Genomic DNA, 27,509 nt, shown 5'->3' with positions numbered 1-27,509 from the left:
ATATAATCAACCATTAAAAAGCTGATTTTGTTTACAGTTGTGCTTCACCAGCGGAGTAATACAGGACGCCGCAGACCGCAGCCCAGTGTTAACAACTGTTGTTTTTTGAAGTTGTATCCTACTATAACTACTGTGTGTTGTATATGTGTGGCACACTTCTTGCTGCTTCATCTTTTTGTTCAGTGGTACACTGTTCACGATAAACAATGAAATGATGATTCTTTGCACAGACTGTGACAATAAGAGAACCAAAAGCAAAGCTAGTTGGTTATGTGAAGTTTCAAGACTAACAGCTGTACAAAGAACCAGGAGTCCACAGGCAAGGCACAAAGACAAGTGCTTGTCTTTGAATTTTTCTCCCTGTTCTTACCCCCTTCATGCTGCAGTTAGCAAGTTGTGACAAGCTGTCCAAGAGACACACAATAACAAGTTCTCATTTATCATGTTTTTTTTCTTCAACCTAGGGTCACTCCATTTCCTCTCCACACTGATCACTGTTGCAGCACATGTTTCAGAAAACTCAAAAAAGGGACCTTCAACACTTGAACAAATATGAATGCCACGATGCTAACACACAACCACCAACTAAATCACAGTGTCTTACGTTGAGAATGGTCATTTCTGCCTTACGTCACCACAGGAGCCAAAAAATATACCTGGAACTTAATGTAACATGTTACACACATCAACAGCAGCTCTAACATTAGAGAGAGCAGGGCTCCACAGCACACACATGAATATCGCAACTGTTCAAATAATATGGACCCAATGACTTTTACAATGTCACAAAAAAGCAGCCACATAACTAGCACAAGGGATCTTACACTTGTAAAACATCAGTCTGACCTGGTATGGCCTGCTGTAAAATTGATTCTATTACTGAATGGGATAAAAACTCCATGATCGATGTCACTAGCAAGAAAAAAGATATTAAACAACTCTAGTAGAGACACACCGAACAGCAGCACATTATTCATCTTTTGCCACATTAACCTTGGTTATGCTGCATTTCAAAAAGCTGTAAGTACAACTGGTAGCATAACTCTTGCACTGCATGATGACATCAACACTTCGGCTCCAAACAACTGGATCATGCTACCCAAAATATCAGCAAAAAAGACAGTTTTCATTGTTTTCATTAAATTTAGGTGTGCTAATACACAGCAAGAAGGAAGTAGCACCTATTAAAACATCCACAAGGTTATGTCTTTAAACATATGATGCTACCATATTTACTCACGTAATTTGCGCACTTTTCTTTTCCAAAATTAAGGCTTCAAAAGGGGGTGCATAAATTATGCAACGATTTTGAGAAAACGTCCTAAAAACTTAAGAGGGCATAATTGCCGGCCAGTTAGTGAGACATTACAAAAAAAAAAACACAAAATAAGAAGGGACAGAGGCAGGCCACGATACAGGGTGGTCCGGTCTCTTTTTGCAGTTTTGTTTTTTATAATGTTCTAAAAAACTGTGCAAAGGTCATAACGCGGAATGTATATGGTATACTGCCGCCACTCCGGTCGACTCTGAAACTCACACCCCTCGATGGCCAAAGAAAAGTTGACTCACCCCCCACCCCCATCATACCTGAGCCACGTTATGTAGTTCCCCGTGTGATGGTATGACTGCACGTGCGCAACTCAAAGCAATAAATGCGGAACAATACAGTCTCGAAACTAGCAGTCAGAGGTAAATGAAAATACAAGGCACTAAAACGGTGCCCTTGCATGTGGCCCCACTTAGTAGTGGAAAACAGAATAGCCAACGGTTTGGTAGTTTCAGATTGTGGTGCAATGCACGCTTCGGAGGTTACCGGAAGTTTGCTCTCACAGCCGCTTGTACGGGAAAGCGACCACTGGCGCGAGCGAGCTGGGCAAACAGTGTGCAATTAAATTTTTCTTGCCGGAAGCGATTTACAAATGAATTGACTTTTTTGACACCACTTAATCGCCTTTCACAGCTGCACACGGTGTCGCAGCCACGCCTATCCTCCCAAGCCTGCCCTGCGCGCATCCCTATGCATGCTGGTGTGCTGCGCAGCAGGGAGTGCAAAATATGCGAGTGAAAGTTGTTTTTTTTTTTTTTAATCCGGGTAAAAAGTTGGGGGTATGCAAATTATGCACGGGCACAAATTATGCAAGTAAATATGGTATTCATATTACACATAGCAACTATACCACTGATGTTCCAATACCGGAAAGCAAATATGAGGAATATTTTTTTCAAGAACTACTGCACACACACACAAAAAAAAATTATAAATGTCTTCACTTTTGTCCTCTTTGCACCAAACAAGTTATCAACGTTTCCTACCCACAAAAACAAGCATAACTCATTCCAAATTTGCTTGCAGCATGAAAACATAGTGCAACTGAGTGCTGAAGCATCTGCTCTAGGATAACGTTTATGTTGCTACCTGTTCTATGCCCCACTTTTTGTTCGAGCACGAGCAAAAGCACGGCAGCCACCTTACGCTAGCTTTAGAATGGCAGAGGAATCCTCTGACTGCTACCATGTTCAGCACTTCCTAGCAGAAAATATTGGCCACTAATAATAACTGAAAGGACTGGTGCTACATATCTTCTCACACCTATAGTCAGATACAATTCAAAAACAAAGCGGAAAATGTTCAAGGCAGGCCAATTGGCACCCACCAATTGTCATGATGTCATTATAGATCCAGTTAATGTGTGGTTAATCCCCTTGCAATGTCATGCTAGCAGGTGCAAGGAGATTAACCATGATATCATGACAATCAGTCAACGCCATTGGCTGGAGAGCTAGCTTTCTTTCAGGGTAATCTGTCGTTTCGTTCTTGAGTTGCATCCATCTATAGAACAGCCTGAACCCCGCTTTTCAGCTTCATGTGTGAAAATAAACAATATACACAACGTCCGTACACATAGCAGATACAGCAATCAATTTTTGCAATTCGGCACATCTACATAACACATGGGTCAACATACTACCTAAAAATTCCAAATCTTTCAAAAAAAAAAAAAAGTGAGCCTTCGATGTGAACTGCAGAACACAGTAAAGCAAAACTGTAGCAACAAAATATTATACAACAATACATGAATCATAAAATGAAAATAAAAAGTTAACAAAGTTTCTGGACAAAAAATCCAGCTCATGAGTGTAAACACAAAACTTCAACTGATAAATTTACAGCGGTTCCCAAAAGTACACAGCCCACGGGGCCTAGGTGCTGCGTAGCCACAGTGCAATACTGCTATCTCCAGTGCACGCTCACCGAAAGGATATGCTGAGCCATAACAAACTTCACCCTCGCTCTTACGCGTGTGTGCAACAAACTTGATGTGTTCCTTGCACAACGTTCAGCCGCCCTGCTGCTGACACTCATGAAAATATTGCTAATGACATTGCCCTCTTTATCTCTTAGTGCACACATCCTAGTTTTTACTTATGCCTAGTTTCCCCTTCACTGTTTTTAGGCTACCTCCGTTCTTCAGAGCAAGCTCAATGTATAATGTATTCTACGTAAACTACACTGCGATTGAGAGGAGCAGCCCTAGATTGTTGGTTAGATGCTACCAGCCAACATTTGATGGTCAAAACACTACGAAGATGAGCTTGCATTTATGATTAAAGGTAAAAACGCAATTTTTTTTTTTTGATGAGAAGGAAATAAAAAGCTGTACAGACAAACAAAGTGGGGTTTTCCTGCTCCACATAGCAGCACTTCGAGGCTGCACAGCTCTCCGCTTGCTGCTAAAGCATGACAGTGTCCCGCCCGAGAATATTTTCAGCATGTAGCATGCTGCATGTAGAAGAAATCCACCAGGTGCGATGAAAACATGTGGGAGAGTGAGGACTAAGTTTGTTGTCACCCAGGTTATCCTCACAGTGATATGCACCGGAGATAACAGCGCCAAGGTGCAGCCCTGCAGTCCTTCCTGTGAAGGGCACAGTGGGCAGCGTTTGAAAAACAACTGTACATAACACATCACAAATTTGTTTCACGGTATGCAGAAAACACTGCTGGTTCACAGGCAGTCACCTTGAGTAAAAACTACTTTATGCGCCAAACCACTGTTTTCTCCCTTACTCTTGAAACCTAAACTGTAGAAAAAAAAATTTGACATAAGGTTGCAAAGCATCAGACAAAAGATCAGATGCAGCATAATTTTAAAACAATGCTGTTCCCAGGAACTTTTGCCTTTTTTCTCTGCTCCACACAAAAGTGCTCAGAATGCTAGAGAAGTGCAAGATGCAGCTACTCACACATGCCAAAAGCAACTTCAACACTGTGAATTGGGCATGTATGCCACCTGTTTGTGTGCATTTATCACGACTTAGGGGACCATCGGTTATCTGTTGTCATGCCCATGTGTATTTCTTCTTTTCAATTTCAGCAAGGTTATCATTATTAGTTTCTTTCCTAACCCAATCTGCTCTCTTCCTGCTTCTTAACCTTGCCCCTACTATTTTCCTCTGAATAGGCTGAGCCACTGTTTGCAATTTACTTTTAAGCAGCTTCATTAGCCTCCAAGTTTCTGCTCCACAGGTGAGTACTGGTAAGGTACAACTATTATACACCTTTCCCACGAGGAATATGCAAAGCTTAGAACGCAGAAAGCTGAACACTTTAGATTATTTAACACAACTAGCTACCTTGGATGCCCTACAATTAAAAGAAGTCAGCACCTACTCTTACTACCAGCACAATTAACAATTAATTAATCAACAGGTAAATACTCAAGGATTACTCAAAAGGACTGCCAGCAACACATGCACGGTTTAATCCAATGAGAATGTCCCAATCCAAGAACACCCCACAATGACACTACAATAAATAACATAGCTTCCGAACAACATTTACAGCACTGTGTTGTTAAATGACCATGCTGGAAAATGTTCACAGCAAGGGCGGTGAATACACATGTATTAAACAACAACACTCTAATGTTAAGCCTTAATTAGGTGACAAATTATCAATCGCGCTGCGCAGCCAAAGCACAAAGTACACTACCTTAACGCTTTTCTGTGCATTGTGATACAGTGCCAATATGCAGAGAAAGGATCAGTAAATGTGTAGTTTCATTTGATGAAGGCTTCTGAGCTCAAGAAATCTGCTACTTTTTAGTGTTAAAAATATGTTAATGGTATGTGAAATTAAACACATCAACTAGCATCCTTGTGTTTTTGCTGTCACTGTCATGATACTGTGACAAAGTGCTCAAATGCTATGAAATTTCACGCGAACAGTATCATACAAGCTTTCAACAGAGCGCAAAGTACCACAAATAAGCAAGCAAATCACCGCTCCCCTATAAACCCGTTTGAACAGCCGACTTTCTTAGCAAGCCAGCAATGCCCCCTTGCAAACTTCATTTTTACACCTCGGACACCTACAAAATAGTAGTTAATGCGATAAAAATTGAGGGTCAAAATTTCTGCTATTAAAAAAAGAAAGTAAGAAAATGGACATAGGTATTCTGTTCACCGGGGTTTTTCCGTAATTTTGGCATTATAAAAATGTGAGAATCCATCAACAATATAACAAGGATTCTTTTGTTTAGTATACAATCAGAATTTCAGAAAGGAATGCAATTTTAAACACAGATGGCTACTGCAATCAAGCTGCAACAAAAGCTGTTCATAATCTCTTATTAAATTAGTACAGAACAATTAGTAGTTTAGGCCTGATGACCATCCCTGCATGTATTAAGTTTAGATCATGACAAGAACGTCTGGACCCAGCATTAAATCTCAACATAATAATGAACCATAAGAGATTGATACTGCTGCGCAAGGCCATGCAAATGTGTGTTACCACTCTACAGGCTCTTAAAGCACATCTCCTACGATAGACTGTATCACCAGCATATCACACACTGATATACAGATACAATTCCAAAAGGATGACATAAGAATGATCAATAAGAATCATCTTCACCACCTCGTACATACTTTGAAATGCACATTAGCATTCCAACTATGTTTCCGTTTTTTTCTTACCACTACTGATATTTGAGCCTGCAAAAGGCAAGCCCATCAAAGTGTGCCAACAATGATGCCACTTGTCAGTACACCTAGCACACTATCCCTTTCACTCACAAAGGCATTATCTTTCAATGTCACTGGCTTTCAACACCTTTACGATAAATGACGGGTTGTTTTGCATCCAGTTCACTCCATAATAAGATTTAGGCGCACACCTCATGAGATGGTAGGTATGGCCTATGCTGAAACAACAGCACTGGGGGACAGCAGGGAGGGGAAATCCATTGTGTTCGCATTCACAGAACTTGCACTTGAAGATGGGCTAAACAGCATAGAGGTATCCTGGAAGTGGTGGTGAATCCCCAGCAGATGTGAAGGGCGAAAACCAGGAGAGAGAGAAGCGTCCAAAGACAGCCCGCATGCTCCGCCAAGGAGAGCGTTTCTGCCATCTGGCCACTTCCTTCTTCAGCTGCTCTATACCCTAGAAAGAGAGACATACATGACTTTACATGGAGCACTTGATGTATGTACACGCAATCTGTGCCACACAGTGCTCACACCAGAAGCATTTCTTTTTGTTCTTTGAGAAACATGCATGAACCTCAGCAGCACTGCAATCAATTAATCAGTAATTTAACAATGGAAAGCAGGTTCTTGCATGCTAACACACCCACATAGTCTTCTTACATGCTGTCTAGCTGCAAACACACGGTCAAAGGGCCTTTGGCTAGGTTTGGACATTTCAAACAAGCTCAGTGCATAGATCGGACTGTTGCTATCATCTCTGTATGCCCCATCAAGCGGCACAAATTCAAACCAAAGCACCTCGCAAACTCCCTCTCAATAAAGCCAATCTCCTCGGTCGCTCCACGGGCACCCAAGGCACAATTGTCACAGCAAAGCCATTAAACATTTCATTTGTATCTCTTCTAACCCACGAGCGATTGGAAGACGATGTCTCGTCGTCTGACAGCTGCTCCCGATAATGTCCTAGGCAATTTGTCGCTGCGTGATAATGGTACTGTGCCATTCATTCACTGCTTACCTCATGCATTCCTTCATTTTACCATGCACGTGGACACACCAGCTCTGAGGAAAGCTGCTCACGTTTCTGAGCCTCAGCCATCTAATTTTGATAATCGTGTTTCATACATAGCATGATGCAGATAGCAAAGAGCAGGAAGAGGTATCTGACACGGCAGGCTATGGCGCTGGCATTCGGCATACTCATGCTTCCCCCTAAAAGCACAGCAGCAAGGGAAATTTAACTTGCAAAGGCTTGTTGCCCGGATGGGTGAGTGAAATCAGCTCAGAGAGGGCACAGCAGAGAAATGTGGCGAAATGGCTCGATCATAATGGCTATAACTCCATTATTAATGAGCATTTAAAAAAATTTTTTTGCAGCCATGCGTCCCAGGACCACCAGTGTATAGAAATTTTCAGTCAGAGGGTGGTCAGGGGCCTTTAACGGTGGCATTAGCGTTTGCTGTCCCAGCAATGTCCATTGCTCAAATTTCCCACAAACTGTCCACTATGACATCGGCCAGACTTTTACTGTATTTACTCGAATCTAGGCCACCCTCGATTCTAAGCCGACACCCGAAAGTTGAAGGCCAAATAATGAAAAAACTATCCTCAAATGTAAGCCGGCCGAAAAGAGCCGCTCGGAATGACCTCAGGGACAGCATGAAAACGGCATCTATTTCCCCGAACCAGCTGCCGCTCACTATTCCTCATTATTGCTGACCTCCTTATCACTGTCCTCTTCATAAAGTGCACAACATTCTGTGCCATCAAGTGCATTGGAAATGCCGCAGTTTCGGAACAAGCGCGCAACCAAGCTTTCCAGGATGTCATCCCAGGCTGCAGCAATCCAGCTAGCTACAACTCCTAGAGACAAGCACTTGATTCGGCCTGCTGGAGTTAGCTCGTGCGTTTTACTGGCCCCGTGGAATGTCTCGCACTCTTGTCAGCTCTCTTGCTTTGGTCACAAGTGCCTCTGACCTCTGCAATTTCACTACCTCTGCCAGTGCTGATTCCACTTCAGGATGGCAGCCTTTTTTCGGGCCCGTGAAGGTCCTCCTCATTGCAGCGCAAGCAGAAAGTTCATCATGAATACAACAACAAAATTCTCGAATCTAAGTCGACCTAAGAGCTTCATATCTCGTACTTTTAAAAAAACTATCTGCCTAGATTTGACTAAATATGGTAATAGAGAGTTTCTACTTCACAATATTTAAAATGAAACACAATTTGTTTCACCCTTGAGTCTCATTTTCATTCCCTTCTTCATTCTCTTCTACCAGTGAAATAAAGCAAAATGCACATAAGAGCCCTCACCTCAGATTTCATCATTTAACCACATACAGTGTTGAGAAAGAAAAACAGCACGAACAAATACTAGATGCAGAAAAAAAAAGAAGAGACACACGCACTGTTATCACGCTAGGGGGCATTCGTACTGGCAAACCTTATGCTTCCTTGTCACACCATGGGATAGCCTATCTTAATTTAAGAGCAGCAAGCCTTGGTGGTGTTTTCCTTTTGCTTGTGCACCTGCCTGTTCGCATGTATTTAATGCCCTCAAGCAATAACATGCATCCAGTTGCTAGTCAGTGCTCATGTGCATCTTTCTTGCATCCTATTTTTTGCGTGCTTTTTTTTTTTTTCAGAATGCTCAGTAACCAACCCACCCAGCAACATACTGATGCAGATGTTAGTAAGAGTGCATCATAGCAGCCTTTGTCAAACAAACATAACATCATGCCAAGTCCTATAGTTGGCACCTCTTAGGTAAACTTGCGCAAAACTTGACATTTTTTTCCTGTCAAGCGCTTCTATTTTGAACCAAAATTGCGTCATATACCGTTAATCTTTTGAGGCATGAAAGGGCATCTTAACGCCAGTCTACATGCAAAGATAAACTTTTGCGCTAAGCAATGATGCCTGAAAAATAATTTTTTAAAAATGCCCTGATGAAGGCAATTTCTTACTTTGGAGCAAGATGTTTGGAGAAAAAGATTTTTTTTTTTTTCTGCAAAAGAAGGCCTCTACACTTCTATTTTCACTTGCCTTATCAGATATGAATTTTTTGCACCCAAACCTAAAATGGCAAGAATCTAGCACGTCTCCTTTTGCGTGCAATGACCCCAAGCGGTTATCATCTCAAAAGCAGCCAACCATTGGCCAGTTTTTCACCAAATAAATTTACTATGATGAGAATGGTCTATCATCTCAAAAGTAGGTGACCATTGGCCAGTTTTTCATCAAATTTATTATGCTGAGAATGGTTCTTGGCAGTTGTCTTTGATGTTTCAGGCACTTTTTTCCAGTACTTTACATTTTAATTAACATGGTTTTACAGTACATAATGCAAAATCTCTGTAGTACTGTTAACAAATCATGACTTAATGTAAACTGATACTTGAAATATAGGTACTCTTTAAATATTTCTGCTATAAACAATACCACCAGATTACAATTCATATTTCATATATGCTGAATCTTTAATTGTTACAGCAGAATAAACTCTGTTACTGTTACGTTGCAAATCGTAAATCTGGAACCAATAGTAGAAAGAAAAAGAAAGCCTGCCTCAACTTTTTCCTGACACTATGTTTTTCTGAACCTGCAATCGAGCCCCAACATTACATCACTAAAGATTCTGCCAAAGTTTTCCTAATTAACATAGCTGCAGTGTTAAACCTGTTTTTATGCATACTAATTTGCATTAATTTTTTTTGCCAAGGACGATTTCTGAATGGAACTTGCAACCTAAAATAATTTTTCGTCGTTTTTTTTTCACCCTTTGACTGATCCGCTTGCTGGCTTGTTTAGTGTTATTTTCTTCACTTTAATCAGTGTATTTGTTTCATTTTATAGACATATTGATGCACTGATTGGTGTACTCATGAATTTGTGATTTACGTTAATGTGCTGGTTTCCTTGTGTTTTGTGTCTGAATGCATGTTCCTGAAGCAGTGATATATCATCCCTCTTCTGCTAGAATGCATCCAATGTGTGCAGTAATTTCGCATACACACAAAACTGACTTTTTACACGTGGGCCAATAGCCGAAGCTAGTGCAGGCCCAGTTTACAGATATATTCGGCAGTGAAAACATACATAAAGGACATGATGAACCAGGATAAAAGCACATCAAAAAACTACAGAAAAAAATTAAGAAACAAGAAAGAATGTGCACAAATACATAAATCCTTGATTTATACGATGTTAAAAAATAAGCAAGAATACAATGCTGAATCAGAAAAGCAAAAAGAATATAATGCCTTATCAACTTGTTTTATGCAATGCAATTATGAATCAATTTTTCTGAAGTACTATAACCTCTTTATAGAAAATATAAAATTACTTGCCATTTTAATTTCAAGAGGAACTGTATTCAATATTTTTATGCCAATGTGTTGTTATAAGGCACTGACCGTAAAAACTGCGAAGGACGAGTAGACTGAAATTTAGCTTACTAGCATGTCTTTTGTTTCTGGTGGGTATAACAGTGTAAACAACAACAGGGGACGGACATGCATTAAGAATGATGGCATTTACAACAAGGCACACTTTCGTTTCTCATGCAAGAGTAAAAGGTAGTACTATCCGGAGTTCTGAAAATAGTGAAAGTGTAGATACTTGTCAGTGCGAGAAGGTCATCATGCGTACGGCTCCCTTTTGCCACTGATAGGACCTCAGTATGTTTTTGAAGTGAATACCCATGACTCGCTGCAGTAAAGTAAATAAGAAATATCGCGAAGTACGCCATTTTCAAAATAGGGGTACTAAAATATGTCGCCTTCGGAACAGTACATAGCAGGCTGAAGCAAACTTGTAGCATATTTTAGTAATGTGCTTTTTAAATGAGCTAGATGGCAAGGCATCATGTGGCCTGTGTGCTGATGGCAGCGATACAGCAGCCACTCATTTGTAGCGCTGAACATGCTACTTTTTTTTGACGCCCATGCACAGTTTCATGTCAGTGTTCTAGATGAAGCTGATAACACTATATTTAACCAAATAACTAATCTAAGCAGCTGACTGTAGTGAACAAACAGTGCTTAGCTAGCAGGGGACCAAAAGGTCATGCTTCTTGGTCTGCGTGTAGACAAGCGGCGCGATATCGCGAATTGCACAACTGCTCTGCTTACTAATTTTCAATTTTGACTGAGTGCAACCCGTACTCAACATATGTCTTGTGTGCCAAGAATACCAACCCTTTTCAGTTCAAACCAAATTTAAAAAAGTGAACCCTGCATAGTTTCCTTTTTTTTGCAGTTTAAACAGAAAAGTTCAATCCCTTTATATATTATAATGAAACAGTTTTAACACTATCACACAACCTCCAAGAATGAATGTCATTCCTCCCCCTTCCTCTTGTAAAGTGGTCTACGACGCAAAGTGTTCCAATAATAGGGGCCCAATGAATGCATTCTGGGTGTGCAACATATAACAGAGAAGTATCACAATAAACAAGCAAAGCTTTTTTTTTTTTGAGTCAGCTGCTCTTTCAGCCCCCTCTACCTTTCCCACGGGGCCATCCCTGCAGCCACATAAAAAAAACAGAGCTCTAATTACTACTTGCAAGCTACAAAACTGAAACCTTGGCTATGCTTTTGCAATGACTGACTAACTTGCTCATGTTTTCCAACAAAATGGTGGCAAACTAATTAGCTACAGTTGAAAGATATTGCAGTAACTTTAAACAGGCTTTGTCTTATCCTTTTCGTATGCATTTAAAAAATACCACAATATGACTCCAGAAGAGTTACTATATCATCTCCATACCGTCTCATCATTCCAGATGGCTTGCAGCTGGGAGGCAAACATGACCAGGGTGAAAATGGCAAACAGGAGCGCCTCGAAAATGAGCAAGATGAGCAGGATGACCGTGACTGCTGGGGAACCCGTCGAGCATCCTGTGGAAGCATGAGAAACCCCACGGGCTTCCGACACCGGTCCCCCACAGTGTTAGACAAGTGCCAGGGCAAACAAAAACCTGACATTACAGCTTACCAACACCAGTTTGCCCATGATATGAGCTCAACCACATTTAATAAATCCCCACATTCCCCTGCACAGACTAATTGTCCATCTAGTGCTAATTATAAATTCCAAAGCCCAACTTAGCATGACTGAGAAAATCGGGGATTCTCATAGTAAGAGCAGGGACCAAGCTTTCTAAACAAAAAGCAATAAACAAACATTCAAATCAAGCACTCTACCATCATGATATGATGGCAAACTGGGGCCGCCGTGGTGGCTCAGTGGTTATGGCGCTCAGCTGCTGACCCAAAAGACATGGGTTCGATCCTGGACACAGCGGTCGAATTTTAAGAGGTGAAATTCTTGAGGCCTGTGTAGTGTGCGATGTCAGTGCACGTTAGAGAACCCCAGGTGGTCGAAATTTCCGGAGCCCTTCACATGGCATCCCTCATAGCCTGAGTCACTTTGGAACGTTAAACTCCCATAAACTAAGCCATAAACCAATGACGGCAAACCGATACAAATGCGAGCACAACAGACATAAGCAAAACCATATAACCCACCAACTGTTGGTGTTAAGCCATGTTGTTACAGCCAAACCTTGGTATAGCAAACAGATAAAGAATCGTAAAACAGTTCCAGATAGCTGAAATTCGTAACACATCTTCGTCAGACCCCGCACACATTATAATGCACGTTTGTGTTTTACGGAACTGTTAAAAGACTCATCACTGGTGCAGCCTAAGTGCCACGGGAAGTCAGAAAGCACTCCCTGTGCTCCCACGCAGTCAGCTTTTCAAAGAGTGTCAAATAATGGGGGTGCTCTGCGCAGCCTCCCAAGTAGGTGGAAATGTCTAAACCAGATTTCTGCGACCAGAGGCCAAACAACTCCCAAGTCACTCGCTCTTTTCTTTTCTTGTAATTTTGATTTAAATGCATATCCTGGCGTGCTTTATTTAACTAAATATACGCCATAAAACATTGTTGCACGTGTGTCAGAAAAAGATGAAATACCTACAAGACATCAGTTCAGACGCGACACAAGACCACTGGGAGTGTTAAAGGAGTTGTGTGTTCTGTCCTTGGGATTATGCGCAGAAAACATGGACAGCCACATGGATTGTGCCAATAAGTGGTAAATAATTTATAATTAAAATTTTTTTTTCTCTTAAGCTGTTTCAGTTTCAACAGTCGAAATAATGCTGTGACATAACATATTAAGGTCATGTGAGGCATAGAAGGACTGCAGTGTGGCCACTGCTTTCTTCGTTTTAATTCACACCAACTCTTTGCAAGCCTGCCCAAGAGTTGAAAATGAAAAAAAATGAACAAGCAGCAATTATAACGCAGTTTTAGCATCACTCAAGTGACCTTAAATTGTCTCCTATGTCACAGCCGTCATTCAACCATTGAAATCGAAACATAATGAGAAAAAAAATTCAATTCTAAACTATTCAGCTGACACTGGTGAATTCCACGTCGTGACTCATGTACACTACTGTCTTCGCAATGAATCAGCGAAAGCTGTTACAGCATTAGTTTAGCCATATAGCCCTGCATTCTTCTGTGGAACCACGCTCAAGTTGCACATCACTCCGCCTTCACCATAGCCTCCTCCTCCCACGGTAGCCACCCTCTGGGTTCTTCCCGTGGCAGCCATTTTCTGGCTGCGCATTTCTCGGCTCTTGCCATAACCTCGCAAGCCACTAGGCTTCCCACCCTCTCCCACCTCCCTCTTGCACTTTCCCTCTCCACTAAATTTAACAGTAGAAGGCAGTGTTATATGCCTAAACCATAGTTATAACAGCTTTCGGTGTAAAGATTAGGCGTCTATACTCCTTTTACCACAGTCATCGTGGTGGCTTAGTGGTTACGTTGCTCAGCTGCTGACCTGAATGATACGGGTTTGATCCCAGCCTCGGTGGTCCCATTTCAATGGAGGCAAAGTGCTAGAGGTCCGTGTACTGTGCGATGTCAGCGCATGTTAAAGAACCCCAGGTGGTCGAAATTATCCAGAGCCCTCCACTCCACCATACTCGCCCCTCTTAGCGTAAGTTGCTTTGGGACATTAAACCCAATAAAAGCAAAGTAAAAGCAAACTCCTTTAACCCGTACTGTACGAATCTGGTGCAAAAAATTACAACAATGCGACAAATAAGGTATTATCTGGAGTTGAGGCTCACGCAGAAATCCATTGACTTAATTGCCACAAGGATTCTAAAATAAACAGCATTTGTTGCAGGTTTCATTTCACAATACCAGCTAAGCCTCGATAAAATGAGCCGCTGTTTTAAGCGGGCTGGGCGAGTACTGTACCTTTTGTGCATTTTGGACCCGCTTGATGACACATTTTCTCGAAAACTACTAAAGCTGAAGGAATTGCATACATATCCTTCTTGTCATTGTTTGGCAGTATGTGCATTTTAACAGCTTTTGTGACTTTCTGTTTCTTTCAATCCCTTTCTTCTTCAGTAACTTATTTTTGTGTCAAGATTTTTGATCTACCACAAATGAGCGAAGCTTTGTCACCCAAAACTTTTTCTACTTCAATGTTTTCAATTTCCCATGACTGAAAACTTTTCTGGTGACCAGGGTTTCACATGCTTAGTAGATTTCCACCAACTAGACAAACCACTAGAGGCTTGCTAAATTTATTGCAACCAGTGCTGCATGCATTCCAGGAAAAATGAAGACTGCCAATGTGAGCAATTTCAGAAAGCGACAAGGCTACCCACTATGTTCATTTGCAAACAGTGAAATTTACACTTTCCTATGCTGCAGAAGCACTTAAAAAGCACTGCTTAAACCAAAAAGTCACTCCCTAAATATATACCACCCCAACTCGTCAAGATGAGCACTGGATATATTTCATTCATGCTCATGGAATGCTTAGGAACACGTTAACATGAAAGGCCTAAGCTTTGACGGGCTGATAAGAGCCATGCCTAACTGTGTTTCAGTGGGTTTTATGGTTGGTACAATGACATTCATGTGCTGAAACAGTACGGCAAGAAAGACAAAGCGAACATATCAACTGCTCTATAATTTTCCAGACAAGTACTTTATGGTACTTACAACAGCCTCCAAGATTAACTGTTTTCACCACTTGACGAGCCTTGGGGTCTATGAACTCTTGTCATGGTAGTGCCCCTGCCTTTCTTCATCACTACTACCTACACATGAGGTCTCCTTAGAATCCTGGCAATACTTATGTTTGCACTGAAATTTTATTTAGAAATGCCCATTTGCGAGGTTCAACAGAAAAGTAGTTCTTTGTGAACATAAAAGATTACACGTACTAGTTAAAAAACATGGAAACCTAGCAATTACAAGATCTGCAATTATCTGTAAGATAAGTTTACAGCTGAATGTATGGCTTCATTATATCGAGGTACAACTGCAGCAGATTTCAAATTCATCATCATCATCATCAGCCTGACTACACCCACTGCAGGGCAAAGGCCTCTCCCATGTCTCTCCAATTAACCCTGTCCTTCGTCAGTTGTGGCCACCGTATCCCCGCAAACTTCTTAATCTCATCCGCCCACCTAACTTTCTGCCGTCCCCTGCTACGTTTGCTTTCTCTTGGAATCCACTTCGTTACCCTTAAGGATTTCAACTTATTCAAGACTAATAACAGGCAAATAGTAAACAAATGTGACATGCTACCACAGAAAGTTACATATTAACAAGAACCCCGAAAATAAACAAAGTTCAGTCCCGCCCAGTTACTTGCAACCTTAAATGAAGACTTGAGATATGAAACAAAAATCTCGAGACTTACTGCTCCATTCACTGTTTATGCATCCAACAAAATGGTTGACCGCCAGGAAAAATGCATGGCAGGAGATGACTGCTATATACAACTGGAACACAAAAACAAAAATTACCTTGACGTAAGAGAAAGAAAGGACTTCACAGACACGACTCAGAGCTAACAGAACAGCGTTTCTGAAGTGCATAGTATTAAAAGTTCTCATGAAATATTATGCAACACATTTTCTGGTTCTGTGGGCTCCCCCAACAGCTAAATGCAAAATTAGCTACACACCCTTCTGCAAGCAGCTGAATATTTTTGGAAATTGTTTCGAATGCCTCCAACCAGGACACTGGGTGCCTAGCAGAAAAGATGCTCACGGTGAATAGGACGAAGAACTTCTGGTTGTTCTCGCCAATGCAGTTGTTAACCCAGGGGCAATGGTGGTCCATCTTGCGAATGCACCGCTGGCACACACTGCAGTGGTGAGCCCGCTCGGGCTTGAGGCAGCTGCACTTGGGACACTTGTAGACTAATCGGCCCTCCCGTAGACCCAGCTGCTCCACAGCCTCGCGTGTGGCTGTGCCCCTGGGCACTGCACCCTGCATGGCCACAAGCCCCATAAGGCTGGTGGATTTACAAAGCACATCGCCACAGGCTAAATGAATCTCATGGGAAGTTGATGCGAAGCATGGGGGTTGGTGTTAAAACCACACAATATGTAAACTGTAGGAAAAAAATCTACTACTGAGGCAACAGATTACACTCAGCAGAAAAGTACAGAAACTATGCAAACCAGTAAGTGCAGCTAGTGTAACAAAGAAAGTTCTAATCCCTGCCTCAAAGAGAGAATACATTTTTTTACCTAGTACCTTAAGTTCTGATAAAACGATCGCTCTTCGCAGAAATAAGCTCTGCTGTTTGATGCACCATGCTAATCACCTCTACCTAACGATACTGAAAGTGATCACAACTGTTCTGCAATAACCTTTAGGCAACCTATAACGCCCAGGTGACCCTGAGGTTGTTGCACTATGCTACTGAATACTGTTGCCATCAGCCATTTGGGTCTTGACAAACACAACACAAGACCATATTCTAAAGAGAGAAGTGGCTGACTGCTTTCCTCATCTAAGTGCTCTCGACGTGGCCCACCTAGCTGACATACGCTTCACGTGGCTTCGACCGAATGTGGACACTTGTTCCTAAGCATAAGCGCTGGCAGTTGATGTCATGAAAGCTCCATGGGTGCTACCGAAACTGCTTCTTCCTCTCACTAAGCTGCGTGTTACAGCACTGCAATTGACACGGGAAACTTCATTACAGGTTGGCTATACCACCCCACAACTGAAATGGCTGCTGTAATGCAGGTCTTTAGGCATGGCTTTGTTGCATTTCTATTCCGTTGCACGACATTTCATAGCAGAGATTTTGCTACACTCCACCCTTACAATTCCCTTCTTATGTTGTATGTAGCACTCATTTAATCCCAATAAAAGCCCTGCACTGCTAATTATGACTCAAAATGAAATAATGAAACGCCTTCTTTCCTTTCTTTTTTCTTCTGAGAACATACTTGGATAAATGTCAACATAACATTGTTCCTAGTGTGCCAAAAGGCAACAGCAACATTCAAACACATATCAGGAACACCTTCTTTTAAGCAAATGTTTTCAATTTATTTCCTCATTGTACCATGACCTGAAAATGCTGGCACACTCATGGCAGTTATGAAGATCAAGTAGTGTAATATTTACTCCCGTTGTCTTCCCTCAGTTACTAAGCGGGCTCATCTGATTTAGACTGTTATGAACCAAACATATCAAGACAAGCCAGAATATTCGAACAAAGCCCTTCTGTGGGCACTCCAACCCCCCTACTGCATAAGAAATGCACAACAATGCAAAGTATGTTCAGCAGACAGCTAAATTCGCGCTTTAACAACCTCTAATTGATGCAGGACATATGGAGATGCTGCAGGTGAACATGAAATAACTATACTTGTTCAGCGAAAGAGTGCAAGCAAAACGTGCAGTCTCTCATTAAAGCCATGCCTTACCTCAGGTAAACTGTAGAGAGCACACAAAAGATAAATACAGTAAAAGTAGAACAATTCACAACACTCTTGAAAATATGAAAGGCTTACCGGGTCCGTCACCATGGTACGGACATGCGAGAAGACGGCCAAAAAAGCCAGCAGCTCAAAGAGCAGCAAGTGGAAGGCGCCATAGTAGGTATGCAGCGATGGCAGCAAAATGACGCCCACCACCACGTACTGGGCATAGAGCACCAACAGCCATGTCATGACTGCACAAATGATGCCACAGATGTCCCGCACAAACCAAAATCGTCGGCCACAGCAGTTCAATCGGTCATCTGTTGCAGGTGAAACACGGCCTTGCATGGCCATCGGCAGCACAGGCCCTGCCTGCACCACACGATGGCTACGTCGCAATGGACTGCAGGTGAGAGAAGATTAAGAGACCAATATCACCCCAACAACCGATATAAACTGCGACAGACACTTGGCGCTCAACTAGCGACTTGCTCAGAGCATTTTTTTTTCTTTTCCAAAATAGCATCCCAGTTTCTTGGGTAAACAGAATTAACACAGAAAAACAGCTTTCCTCTCAACCAAAGCAAACCTTAATTGAATTTATTGACCTTTTGACCATTACTAAGCGTAGATAAATCTAGTGACTATGCAGTAAAGGTAGCATTGTACACTGCCAGTTCAGGTGCATGACTCTCTGCATCAGCTCAACATGCTTTTTTTTTAGCTACTGCCAATGGCAGCTGCCATCCACAATGTAGAAGATATTTTGCTAACAGTTGCAAAAGTGTCTCCGATGAAGTGACTGATGTAGAAATAATGTAACAGAAGTACAAATTGAGGACAGCGATTCGAAACATGCACAGGCAAAGAAAAGCGCTTCCTCTTCTATGTGAAAAGCTTACAATTAACATTAGCTCAGATGTTCATTAAGCGAAATTTAACAGTTGGGTGGATTGCTAATCATACACTGAACAAGTGCTCTTAAGGCCCCTTTAAGTAACTAATATTCGTATAGCTTATGATGTCATGTCTCCTGAATAGTCCGACATACATCTAAAGCTCTCTCACTGCAACAAGCATCATGCAGTTAGCTTGCTCTTTCTCAGCATAATAAGAACGCTGTGCATACCATGCAATGTGACCAAACATTAAAGTTTCCCTCACCAACAAAGAATCTTATGGATCCAGATATCGGCAATATCAGTAGACTACTAACATCAATTAACTTGGTACTAACTTAATTTTGAAAGAAGCTTCAATAAAATAACGGAACAAATTACAGGTTACACACTGGCTGCAACAATTACCTGCAGATGCAGATGTATAGAGATTGAGACCCGTTGATGAGCAATGAAAATAACTAGCACTATGCATTTTGTTCTTTCCACAAGGTGACTTGTCATGCTCAAATTTAGGCATTAAATGGAGCTAGGTAGGAGAAAACTGTTTGATGCATACTCCTAAATTAAAAAAGAAGCAAACAAAGTACTGGCCTTATCACTGCAGTATCAGTCCAACCTTCACCATTACTATTCTCCTGTTAAAAACATACAAATGCAGGTGCACCTGCTGCACCTTCAAACCTCTACATGCACTAGCATGAGCCTGTACATAGCCTTTCTTTTTTTACTTATGCTGCATTAGCAGCAAAATTTCTGTACTCATACGTCAGACAGAGATCTTACGATCTTAAGGTGAGCAATACATTGCTGATGCGTTTCTTCACGGTTCCTTCCCTCAGCTATTTCCAGATTCCAATGAAAATTCCCCAAACAGTCTTAGCATGTGTTGTTCTTGTGATGCACTTTACCTAATTCCCTGTTCAGTGACAGAAATTTCATGCCTAGTTCAAAAAACAGTTATCCACTTGCTACTGCGAGAAGTGGGGTACCCCAGGACACCCGAGTGACACATGGCCTGTCCACAAGGTGCTTTTTTTTTTCTAGCAGCCAATTTCTCCCGAACACCAGCCATAAAGATAATGCAAATATTGTTTAAGGTTTGCAGGAAGTCATTAAAGGAAAATAGTATAATCCAAATGCCATTTTAGCTCCAAAAATGCATTTCAGTCTGGACAACCTGCTCTATAATGCTATCGTACTATGTTTAAAGCTCTAAACTCAATTTACAAATGAGTAAGATTCACTTTATCTTAATGTTACTATAAGCAGATTACTTTGCTGCCCTGAAAGTTCATGCACCACTGTTTTGTTAGCCCTCACATTTTGTACAAGTTCGCATACTGAGGTCTGCTGCACGCAGTAATGCATTTGACATCAGTACTTGCCAAATCAATAACTGCCATCAGCTGCAAGACTGACCCTTAAGGAGGCTCTGAAAGGGGCTCTAATAAAGGTGCAGTAAGTTAAGGACAACGCAGCGAGCTATGGGGCGGAGTGGGTAAGAGAACAAACGCGGGTTAATGACATCCTAGTCGAAATCAAGAGGAAGAAATGGGCTTGGGCAGGACATGTAATGCACAGGAAAGATAACCGGTGGTCCTTAAGGGTAACGGAGTGGATTCCAAGAGAAGGCAAACATAGCAGGGGGCGGCAGAAAGTTAGGTGGGCAGATGAGATTAAGAAGTTTGCGGGGATACGGTGGCCGCAACTGGCAAAGGACAGGGTTAATTGGAGAGACATGGGAGAGGCCTTTGCCCTGCAGTGGGAGTAGTCAGGCTGATGATGATGATGCCCGAGATGTTAAAGGACACCGCTTCATGAAAATCCTCCAGCAAAAGTTTTTTAATGGGTTTTGTGAAGTTGAGATATCTGTAGACAAAATTTAAATTGCAGCCTCTTCGTGCCTTTTCCTCTCCCCTCGTATTTTTTTGCACACTCAAAGGTCGGCGTGCCTCCAACAGCTGCCGATGCCCACGGGAATTCCCTGGGGAGCGGAGCTTCTTGAACCGCCGGAGCAACATGGTTGGCTGGTCACGGACACAGCAGTCATGTGATGTCTGAAAGAATCTAACCAATAGCCATCTCTTCACAATGATATGCAGGAGCGTGAAACAGAGGAGAGCACAAGTATGAAAAAGTCACTGGAAAGGGCCCGCCAACTTTCGCACACAATTGTGGGTTCTCTGCTGCGTGTGTAAGTATTATTTGGCTCAGGTGTTTATGACAACACAGTGTAGGGATTGAGTGAGCTTATGTACTCTCCTTTAACAGAGTGAGCCCCTTTAACAGAGTGAGCTCAGACATCCAAGTGAACTGGTGTTGCCTTCAGCCAGCAAAAGACAGCACCCATAAGGCTCAGCAGTGATTTCTCAGGAGATGGCAACAATGATTCACTCTGCTGTCACTCTGCTCCAGGAAGACTGAGATCAAGCAGGAGCAGTTTTATGACAACTCCGTAGGAAGCTCACTACTTCTCGAAGCCTGTGTGGGGGTTCTACAGACAAAGCTTTCAAGGGCAAACTGTAGCGGGCGAAAGGCAGATGGAATGAGCGTGATGTGCAGTGTGCCACCAAGAAGAGACTGCAGAATATGTTCTGACATGTCCAGCGCTCCAGCCTTCAACATCCGGCTAAAATGTCCTTTGAACAGGCCCTTGGTTTCCCGCAGAGATGGTCACTAGATGGCAATTCGGCTGCCAGTAATTTTAGCAGATATCAGAGGGGCACCTGTCGTGGACAGTGCAGTGGAGACAATGAAGCATCGACTGACGTTGGAGAGAAATCTCCATGACGACTAGGCGGATTGTAGAGTCTCCTACACCATAGGCTAGGGCACTTATGCATGAATTTTCGTAAGGACCACAGTTACAAAGGGAAAGCCACATATTCAAATCCAAAATGAGCTCACTTTTGGGGGCAGTCTCACAGGTGACAGCAGTTTTACATTTCTACTCCCCAAACTAAGCCAGTGCTCAGGCTGAGTACACTACTGTATGAAGCTGGCAACAAAACACCATCGATGCATGAAATTTGAGTTGAAATTAACTAGTCACATTAGGGAAAGAACTTCATTGAAAGGTGCCAAGAAATCAACGATACTGCACAGCCTTAGTAAAGAATCTGAGTTAAGGAGTCAGCAGTTAAGAAAAATATGTAAGGCTAGATGCACCACCATGCTCGAGCCAACGAGCAGTTGAGACAAGATGAGAAAAAAGATGCCTAGTCTGCTACAAACATGTAGCATAGTCCAGTGGCAGGAAGCAGTACACTTAACCTTATTTGCCAGCTTAGCAAGACGGCACAGTATGGAGACTGGTGACTAGTGCATTTACTTGAGCAACCGAAATGCTGGCATTGCTCCAGTTGCGTCGTGAAAATTCATGCTCAGTTGCTATTCAGATTGCTCATGAAACCGAAAGAATGCACGTTTCCGATGCACGACACAAACATTCGATGAACGACACCCATTGGGACCGAGCATTGGAATATAAATTCCCGGGTATAATTTTTCAGCAGGCTGACAATGTGTACATTTCAAACCTCGAGAATGGGAAGCCACGGAACTTGATTGTAAAAACACTCTCTACACAGAGCACAAGAAGGTGGCAAATAAACAAGAGCCCCTGAACTGCTCTTGATAGGACGATGTGAGTAGCGGACATGTGGTCGTACGCTGCTCTTACGACTTTAGATGCACTTATTTCGCCAGAAAATTTGTGCAAAAACGAGGCTGCTTTGCGAAGCTAGGCAGTGAATTTTTTGTTCGCAACGACACAGCAAGAAAAGTAACCACGGGAAAAAAGTACATTTCTGCAATTGATGGCTATCAGCCACACATGATGCTCAGAATAATTGGCAAGTCTGCGCTCACACAAATTACACGGAGTACAGTAACACATGCACTACTTTTTTAACTATGGCTAAATGAATATACGTATTCCTCCAAATGTTGCAAGACTTCTGCTACAGATAAATGTAGCACCAGCATGAATGTAGCCTTCGGCCATGGAAACTACAGCTTTGGGTTTAGCTTTTGCTTTAGAGCAGAAGTAAAGACATATTTTCGACATGCGGTCGAAGACGGGCAAGTTTCCCCATACGTACCAATCTAGTCGCATTGCCATACCATTATTTAGAGCCCTCGAATCGGAGACCTTCGAGGAAAATTGTCAGAATCAGATTCACAAACAAGTATTTACTAGCCGCCTCCGTATGTTTCAGCCGAGCCTCCCGTTAACGACACCCCATAAAATGCTTTCGCTCATAAGAATGCAAAGAATCAAGCGACTTTGTTTTCAAACTCGTCTGAACAGCACTTTTAGCGCAAGTTTTGAGCAGAATATGGCTCGTGACTGCTGCAGTTATCTTCGTTGTCATCACGGTCCAGCTGGGTCTGTCCATCGTCGTTGTCATGGCAATGCAACTGTTACCCTCACCACAACCACGCTACCGCGTATTTTGCATGTCGCTGTGTCACGCTAGCCACCTTAGTCACGCTATTGCCCTTTTTTTGTCACTGCTTGTGATAGTGGTGGAGAGTACCCATGATGTTTATTAATCCAATTATGCGTTGTAACCCGCCCTGACAAAGCTCATCACAAAAATTCTGGTCTAATGGCGCTGTTTCCAAAGGAACGCCTTTATTTATAAAGATCCTCGTTAGAATGAGATGGTTGGTTTGGTTTATGGGGTTTAACGTCCCAAAGCGACTAAGGCTATGAGAGACGCCGTAGTGGAGGGCTCCGGAAATTTCAACCACCTGGGGTTCTTTAACGTGCACTGACATCGCACAGTACACGGGCCTCTGGAATTTCTCCTCCAATGAAATTCTAGCCGCCGCGGCCGGGATCGAACCCGCGTCTTTCGGGACAGCAGCCGAGCACCATAACCGCTGAGCCACCGCGGCGGCGTTAGAATGAGAGCCGGCACCGTAAAACCTCTCTGTATCGCGAGATTCTGTGGTGTCAGCTTCAGACTCGAACTTTTTCCACTCCTACCTTCCGCCATTTCATCCACTCAGCTGTCTATCCCTCCTCAGCTTGTAATCTCTGCCCGGCCAGAGCCAACCTCGACCACATCATGTGGGGCTGTGCTCGTCACCCCCCACCAGAATCCCTGAATATTAATTCAAAGGAGCAGTGGGAGGCTACCCTACGCAGCCCAGCGCCTGATCTCCAGGACAAAACACCCATTGGGCTCGGAGGGTAGAGGGCCTACCCAGCCTATAGGACCTCTCTCCCTCTGCCACCCCCGCTGCCCCCTTCCTTAAGCTTTTTGGGATAAAGTTTTCACTCACTCTCTTGCTTAGTCTGGCTTAGCTTATAACTTGGCCAACATGATCGAACTGATCATGCACAGAACTCACCTGAGCGCCGGTCGATAGGATCGGAGGTATTCCTGACGGTTCCGCTGGATCGAGGCACGAGCTCGTGAAAGCTTCAAAATATGGCTGAAAGGTCTCAGTGTCTTGCAGCACTTACTCTACAACATACAGCCAGCCATGATCAGAATTCACAGCAGTGTCCCTTCATATGTGCACTGCCCATGAATGAAGACTAAAAGAATTCTCATTTGCTGCACACAATGAGACTGAAAGTGTAAATGGAAGTATCATTGGTATCATCACGAGTTAAAGCATGTTCACATTTTTCTCCTTGGAACGCTTCCATTTCTTTTATTCACTTTATCAAGCTTTATCTTGATAGTGTTTGAAAACAAAGAAAATTCAGCTGGTACACAGAGCTTTTGGAAAAAATTTCCACTTTTCACCATTCATTGGGGCAAAGAGGGGACAATGATCACTGCACTGCATCCCCCACAAGAGGACTCACTCCCCAATGCATGTGGTTCTTTTGGTCAGGGCCAACAGGTGGCACATCTTAAGAGTGTACACACCCTTCTGGCCCCCCTGGATAGAGTTCTCATTGGCTAGCAGGCAGAAGTTTTGCCAGTAATCACATACTCTATACAACAACGATGCCATTTATGCCAAAGTCCCTCATGTACGTAGCTACTGCTGTAAGAGTCGTTGCATGGTGCACAATACAGCAACCTTGAGAAAGCCCTCCCTGTCACTAGCAACTCATTTCAGCTACTATACCTGATACACACAATGCCCTCTCTGCCTCTTTACCAAGCATTAAAAGATTCCAGGACCACCGTGGTGGCTCAGCGGTTATGGCGCTCAGCTGCTGGCCCGAAAGACACGGGTTCGATCCCGGCCGCGGTGGTCGAATTTCGATGGAGGTGAAATTATAGAGGCCCATGTACTGTGCGAGGTCAGTGCGCGTTAAAGAACCCCAGGTGGTCAAAATTTCCGTAGCCCTTCACTATGGCGTCCCTCATAACCTGATTCGCTTTCGGATGTTAAACCCGCATAAACTAAGCTAATTAAAAGTTTCCAGTCTTCAGGGAATTAATACCCCTTCCAGCATTAAAGTCATGCATCCACACTGCATAACCTAAAATATTGCACACCAGGTCAGGAAAGAATAACCTCTACCGCGCTTGAAAATAATCTACTTACCCAGCAAACCAAAAACCTCTCAGAGACGTCTAGCTAGACGTCTCTGAGAGGTTTTTGGTTTGCTGGGTACAGCATATCAAAAAGCAGCTATGGATCACACCGGTGACACTCGGTCAGCAGGAAACATGCCTTTCAGTTTGGACACGAGTAGATGTCATCCCTGTAGTAAAGCCTGGCAAGCCATTCAATTTAGGACTAATTTCTCTCTTATAAAAAAATGTTAAACAAATACAAGGAAAAATATTTAATGCAAAGGAGAAATATTAGACAAAAAAATGAACGCACCCAGCTGGAATGGCGCCTGCAACGCACTCTGCTTCATTGAAGCAAACTTTGAGCACATCAGTATGCAAGATGCCATAGTGATCATTCACATAGCAATCCAGGTAGCCTGTAGAAACACAGAGGCTAACCACCTACTTCGTTCATACTGACAATGTGTTCCTGAGAGATAGCATTGTTTTGCAGTGACTGGTATATCCTGCTCTTGTCTGCACAAGGTTTCCTCCCATGGCAAGGTGCAATTAAGCTGTACCTGTGCACTCCTGCCCAGGAATCGATGGCTTTTGCCTATACAAACACTGCATCATGGGACCTTTTCTGTCATTCACAAAGCAATCCACACAGCCTGCACAACTGAGCAGAGGCTAACCTCTTACTTTGTATGTATTAGCTTTTTATTGTGGATAGCTCTTTTTTGACCCCTAGATCGCTCCATTAATGACCGATATGGAAGATTCAATTCCTTCAACCACAAAAAAACTTATAAAGGCTACGACCACTTTGAGTACTGAGTTTGACACTAAACAAAATGAACTGAAGAAGGATTTAAAGAATGCGATTGGAACTAGAATTGGATGTGTAAGAAAATTAATGGGTTCTATCAATGAAATGTTTGAGGAATTCAATACAAGGAAAAATAACTTGAGAATTGAGAACACTGATCAGCTCAGGAAGGCCCTAGCATAATGAGAATAAAGGAACACTGAGGACAAACTGAAGTTACCACATTCCAACAACAAAGCCACTACTTTCATTACTTTCAGCTGTCATAAGCTAGAAAAGGCCAAGAAATGAAAGACAGGTATTGTCATCACCGGCCGATTTTGGGAGTAAACCGCTTGCGTCGACACAGTTTTTGGCGCAGATCCCAGATGCTAAGCTGCACAGCCATTCACTTTAAAGCGGTGATCACGCAGTCTTTTTTAGAGAACACATCACCAATTTGAATCAATAAATGCAGGAAAATGTTAAAACCCAAAATTCACTGCAATGTTTCTTGCTGTCAGAAAAATGTCAACACACCCAGAGAGAGCCGTGCAATCGAAGTACAAAAATTGCGTGAAGTTATCGTGAGTGTCCCTTTAAAGCAGATAACAAGGAAATCAAAAAGGAAAAAAACTGCATCACAATGAAGTCAAGGAATTCAGGTACGAAATAACAACAAAAATACAGTTGCTGATATAATGTGGAAATCAAAGGGATCATACTGACACCAAGTAAACATCTAATTTCAACAATAAAATCAATCTGTCATTGCTTTAACACTAAGTTTAATGGACCCAATGTTGAGGCTATCCATCATGTGCCCTAGCTTATAAGACTGACAGCCCAACATCACTGCCTAATTTGCTTCTTCGAAAGTTGGGAACATAATTAACCTTGAAAATAGTAAAATAAGAATGCCTGAATACATCACTCTTAAACTGTGAGGTCAGTAATCCAGTTTTTATCAACGAGGTCTTGCGTCATGCTGGGTAAACCACTGATGTCCAGAATGGAAAAGCAATGGAAGTTATTGCGGGTATAGGCAGAAAGCTCATGTGTTTTGCATATAACCTGTAATGATGATCTTGTACAGGTTATCTGGAATCATAAATTTTTGTTAAAGAAATCGACATGCAAAGTGGTACAAGACTGAAAAATTTTCCATTTTTCACTCCATTGTTTGTGCCATAAATAAAAACCTATGCCACCTTATAATGTACACTTATCACAGCATTTTTTTCAACCTGATGTTACTGCTGTAACTAAATCCTGGCTAAAGAAAGAAGAGGTGCCCTGCATTATTGGCTATGCAATGCTACTTTTACCAAGAAAGAAGCACCGCTCAAGATGGCAGTGTCACTTTTTATTAGAAATAGCACTGATTATCAGCACCTAAGATTTATCATGCAGTTTGGAAGCTGCAGAAGCACTTTTCATTGGGCTCAAAGGTGTGCCATTATATAGCAGGCATAGTTTTTGTTGCCGACCAAATTTGTACACACCATTCAAACGTGATATGCAGACTCTTTTAGTACATTTT

General features: G+C 42.4%; 1 protein-coding gene across 2 annotated transcripts; it reads right to left on the bottom strand.

Moving 5' to 3' along the window:
• Positions 1-430: 430 nt before the first annotated feature.
• Positions 431-23,039, bottom strand: LOC149351494 (palmitoyltransferase ZDHHC3). 2 transcript variants are annotated; one of them, XM_089580854.1, is made up of 6 exons: positions 22,780-23,039; positions 17,865-18,177; positions 16,099-16,320; positions 15,746-15,827; positions 11,764-11,921; positions 431-6,448 (listed from the first exon to the last, which is right to left on the bottom strand). In XM_089580854.1, the coding sequence occupies exons 1-6, from the start codon at positions 22,797-22,799 to the stop codon at positions 6,290-6,292; spliced, it is 954 nt and encodes a 317-aa protein (XP_089436980.1). In that variant the 5' UTR covers positions 22,800-23,039; the 3' UTR covers positions 431-6,289. The 2 variants fall into 2 exon arrangements, with proteins under 2 accessions (XP_089436980.1, XP_089436981.1); XM_089580855.1 differs by having other exon boundaries at positions 11,764-11,894.
• Positions 23,040-27,509: the final 4,470 nt, after the last annotated feature.

This window comes from Amblyomma mixtum, chromosome 3, assembly GCF_055824585.1.
Source record: "Amblyomma mixtum isolate Tamu chromosome 3, ASM5582458v1, whole genome shotgun sequence".
NCBI lineage: Eukaryota > Metazoa > Arthropoda > Arachnida > Ixodida > Ixodidae > Amblyomma > Amblyomma mixtum.
This window is presented reverse-complemented; position numbering and strand designations above follow the sequence as displayed.

What these genes read in the sequence shown, in the direction of transcription:
- LOC149351494 (XM_089580854.1), bottom strand. Translation starts at nt 22,799, where the DNA reads ATGGCAATGCGACTAGATTG. An exon ending in AGTTCTTCGTCCTATTCACC is followed by an intron (nt 15,828 to 16,098) that starts GTGAGCATCTTT and finishes TTTGTGTTCCAG; the next exon opens with TTGTATATAGCAGTCATCTC. An exon ending in CATAAACAGTGAATGGAGCA is followed by an intron (nt 11,922 to 15,745) that starts GTAAGTCTCGAG and finishes CGGTGTCGGAAG; the next exon opens with CCCGTGGGGTTTCTCATGCT.